Consider the following 4,181-nt stretch of genomic DNA (forward strand, 5'->3'; position numbering starts at 1 on the left):
TTTTTATAGCGTATCTGTTAGAAGTATACTCTGGAGCCAGCTTTCTTCCTTGGGTTGAATCTTCACTTGTGTCACTGCTAACTGTGTGAATTTATGTTCCTATTCAAACGTCACCTTCTTAGAGAAGTCTCTCCTAAGCTCTTTAAATAAAGTAGACCTCTCCTTAAGTAATTCTCTATCCCTTCATTCAGTTTAACTTTCTTCCTAGCATTTGCCACTATCTGATATTATATTAATTACACATTTATGTCTGTGTCCTTGTCTCCCTTGCTTATTGCTGTATGTTTAGCATCTTCTGATATGTCTGGCACATGGTTGGCATACAATAAATACTCATAGAATTAAATAATCACTAATTTCAGTAATGGACTATTTTCAACTCTGTGACTTTAATAACATCCTACTTATGCTTCCATGGTTATTCCCCAGTCCTAAGGCTCCAGGCAAAATAGTCTTATTCTACTTCTTATTAATCTCCACTTTGATTATTGTCTTAAGTCTGCCAGTTCTAAGTGTAGTTATCTCGTGGCTGACTTCTAAAGATAAAATAGCCTCCGTTGTCTTTGATGACAGTTTGCTCTTTCCAGAGCCCACTAGGAATTAAAAAGGAAATTAAGTTATCTTTCATGGTCTTAACTTTTTTTTTTCTTGCCATAAAACTTCTGATTCTTATGTAGTCTCAACCTCAAAATGCATCTCTCATTAAGGGTAAAATCTAGAAAGGGTATTAAAGTTAAATCATCTTTCTGAGTTTACACAGGTGATGACAGTAATATAATGTACTTTGTTTTTCTTTCAGATCTCCAACTAAAGACATGGATTCAGAAGAGAAGGAAATTGTGGTTTGGGTTTGCCAAGAAGAGAAGATTGTCTGTGGGCTAACCAAACGCACCACCTCTGCTGACATCATCCAGGCTTTGCTTGAGGAACATGAGACTACATTTGGAGAGAAACGATTTCTTCTGGGGAAGCCCAGTGATTACTGCATCATAGAAAAGTGGAGAGGCTCTGAACGGGTTCTTCCCCCACTAACAAGAATCCTGAAGCTTTGGAAAGCATGGGGAGATGAGCAGCCTAATATGCAGTTTGTTTTGGTTAAAGCAGATGCTTTTCTTCCAGTTCCCTTGTGGCGGACAGCTGAAGCCAAATTAATGCAAAACACAGAAAAACTGTGGGAGCTCAGCCCAGCAAATTACATGAAGATGTTACCACCAGATAAGCAAAAGAGAATAGTCAGAAAAACTTTCCGGAAACTGGCTAAAATTAAGCAGGACACAGTCTCCCAAGAGCGAGATAGTATGGAGACATTAGTTCATCTGATTATTTCCCAGGATCATACTATTCATCAACAAGTCAAGAGAATGAAAGAGCTGGATCTGGAAATTGAAAAGTGTGAAGCTAAATTCCACCTCAACCGGGTAGAAAATGATGGAGAAAATTATGTCCAGGATGCATATTTGATGCCCAGTTTCAGTGAAGTTGAGCAAAAACTAGGCTTGGAGTATGATGAAAACCAGATTCTGGAGGACCTGAGAGAAAGTGATGGAATTGTACAGCTGGAGGAGCGACTAACATATTATAGAAAGCTCATTGACAAGCTCTCTGCCGAAATAGAAAAAGAGGTCAAAAGTATTTGCACAGAGATAAATGAAGATGAAGAAAGGGCAGCTGCAAGTGAACTTGAAGGCTCTAACTTAGAAAGTGTTAAGTGTGATTTGGAGAAAAGCATGAAAGCTGGTTTGAAAATCCACTCTTACTTGAGTGGCATCCAGAAAGAGATTAAATACAGTGACTCATTGCTTCAGATGAAAGCTAAAGAATATGAGCTCCTGGCCAAGGAGTTCAGTTCTCTTCATATTAGCAACAAAGATGAATGCCAGCTAAAGGAAAACAGAGGAAAGGAATCTGAGGTCCCTACCAGCAGTGGGGAGGTTCCTCCTCTTACTCAAAGAGTATTTAACATGTATTCAAATGACACAGACTCAGACACTGGTATCAGCTCTAACCACAGTCAGGACTCAGAAACAACTGTAGGAGATATGGTGCTGTTGTCAACATAATTTGAATGGCTTCTTTCTGGCCTACTTTAATGTTGTTCGTGTTTGTTTACTTTAGTAGGAAACGTTAAATATTCCATTCTGCAAAAAAATGTAAATCATGTTAAAGTGTTCGGTAGTTAATAAAAACTAGAGAATTTTGTAAGTTTGTTTTTGAAGAGTTCCAATGTGACCTAATTTTTGCAAGTTCAAACAATGAACTCTATTAAGAATGCAGCACAAATAGCTTGCAGGTATATAACAGAGAAATAATTTGATGGGAATTATCATCTCATAGCTTCTGTGAGAAATGAGTTATTCAAACTGCAAAGTAATTCTTGATATTAGTCAATATATTGAAACTATACACATGAACAAGTAAAATTAAAATGTACTGTTATATATTTTTCAACAATGTATCATTGGAATTTTATAATCTGTAAAGTACATGGCAGCTACTATATTGTAACTGTATTGATTCAAATCTGGATTCTTTTCATTGATATTTAGAATGTGTATCATCTCTGTTACTTCCTGAACCCCTCTACCTGTTAGGCCTAGATGACAGGAAGTGGGAAGGGTTGCTACTGGGACATGTACAAATACCAGCAGTGGATCAGAGAGGAGTATAGATGAGGAAGGCCAAGTGCTGCAGACAACAGAAACTTTTCTAAAGAAGCCTAAAATTATTAAGGGATATGTATGTGCTTTCTCTCTCTGATATGCAAAACTTTGGTCAGACCAATGGTCTGTGCAGTTTCATGCCTTGAATGAGATATGGCGTGGGTTACAGAGAAAATCACAGGGTCCTAGTCCTGTTAGATTATAACTTATCTACAAAAGTTGAAGGGATGCAACTTGGGGTCCTTCATGTGGGTAAAATAGAGTTCTATGTGCCATAAGTATTAATATTAGCATTTTGTCTCTGAACATCTAGATAGGACCTAATATGGACAAAAATCTTTTATTCTGCTACACTATAATTCAGATTGTCTTTGTAGTACTTCATCTAAGGTGCAAACTGAAAAAAAAAGTGCTAGATCTACTCCCTACCCCACCCTCAAGCGTGATAGTAAATATTCAACACATTGAATAGATTATTTAGACCCTATCTTGACTGACAGTCATTACAGTGCCAGAAGAGGCTTGGTTTTGCTTCATTTTTAGTTAGGAAGTTCCTTTCTCCTTCTCTCTCTCCTCTCCTGCTCCTTTCCCTTCTTTATTTCTTGCTATTGAACATACATCATACTGAAAACAGTTTGTTTTATTTTACTGTTCAGTGAATACAGCTGCAGTTTATTTTTTCTTTAGCTAACACCTTTCCCATATGTCAGTGCACATGTAAGTAGAAATGTTATTTTACCTAGTTTTAATATGTGGATATTGGTTAAGATTCCCAGTATTTCTCATTTCTTCCCTTTTATCCTTATGTTTACTGTAGGGTATGTTTTAACTCAGTTTCCTAATCTATTTTAAAATTTCTCCATCCCCCAGATTTCACCTATCTTTGGGAAGATATTTAGAACTTTCGTAATATTTCACTTTTAGAGAACATCTAATGTTATTATTTTTCATGCCAAGATATTGCTGAAGGCCTCATTTGAAGTTGGATGGTAAGAAAAGTAGGAATTTCCATTCTAGGGAAACTAAGGGGATAAACAGTAAGTAATAACACTAACATGGGTTTAATTTAAAAGAAATAAGAAGGGAATTGAATAGTCATCTGAGAAAGGGAATTTTATTTGCCTAATATCCCATTAAATCATTCAGCACTATGGTAAGCTATTGAGATATTTATTGTTCACTACTGGGGATTAAACTCAGAAGATCATCATCAAAGATAAACCAATTGTAATGTTTTTCTAAAGTGAAAGTAATTTCTTTGTATTGCTCTTTAGTGAGAAAATAATGAAAAGAACATTGTTATCTGCTATATAATTTGATTAATTATCTGAATTCAAAAGAGGTTCTGATAAGAAACAGGACTACACAGATAATTTCATTTTAGAAACTGCATTAATGTCTGCCTTTATACAGTTAAGCACAGTGATGCATTCTAAGGGCCAATTCTATATTTTTAGAGTAGATAACATAAAAACTCTTGTCAGAAAGCAAGACCATCAAGTATTCAATTTACATTAGAAT

General features: G+C 35.9%; 1 protein-coding gene across 1 annotated transcript; it reads left to right on the top strand.

Moving 5' to 3' along the window:
- Positions 1 to 815: 815 nt before the first annotated feature.
- On the top strand, positions 816 to 3,584 carry RASSF9 (Ras association domain family member 9). The gene is made up of 2 exons (XM_060113963.1): positions 816 to 2,030; positions 3,531 to 3,584. The coding sequence occupies exons 1-2, from the start codon at positions 816 to 818 to the stop codon at positions 3,582 to 3,584; spliced, it is 1,269 nt and encodes a 422-aa protein (XP_059969946.1).
- The last annotated feature ends 597 nt before the right edge of the window (positions 3,585 to 4,181 follow it).

The sequence above is a fragment of the Mesoplodon densirostris genome, chromosome 11 (genome assembly GCF_025265405.1).
Source record: "Mesoplodon densirostris isolate mMesDen1 chromosome 11, mMesDen1 primary haplotype, whole genome shotgun sequence".
Classification (NCBI taxonomy): Eukaryota; Metazoa; Chordata; class Mammalia; order Artiodactyla; family Ziphiidae; genus Mesoplodon; species Mesoplodon densirostris.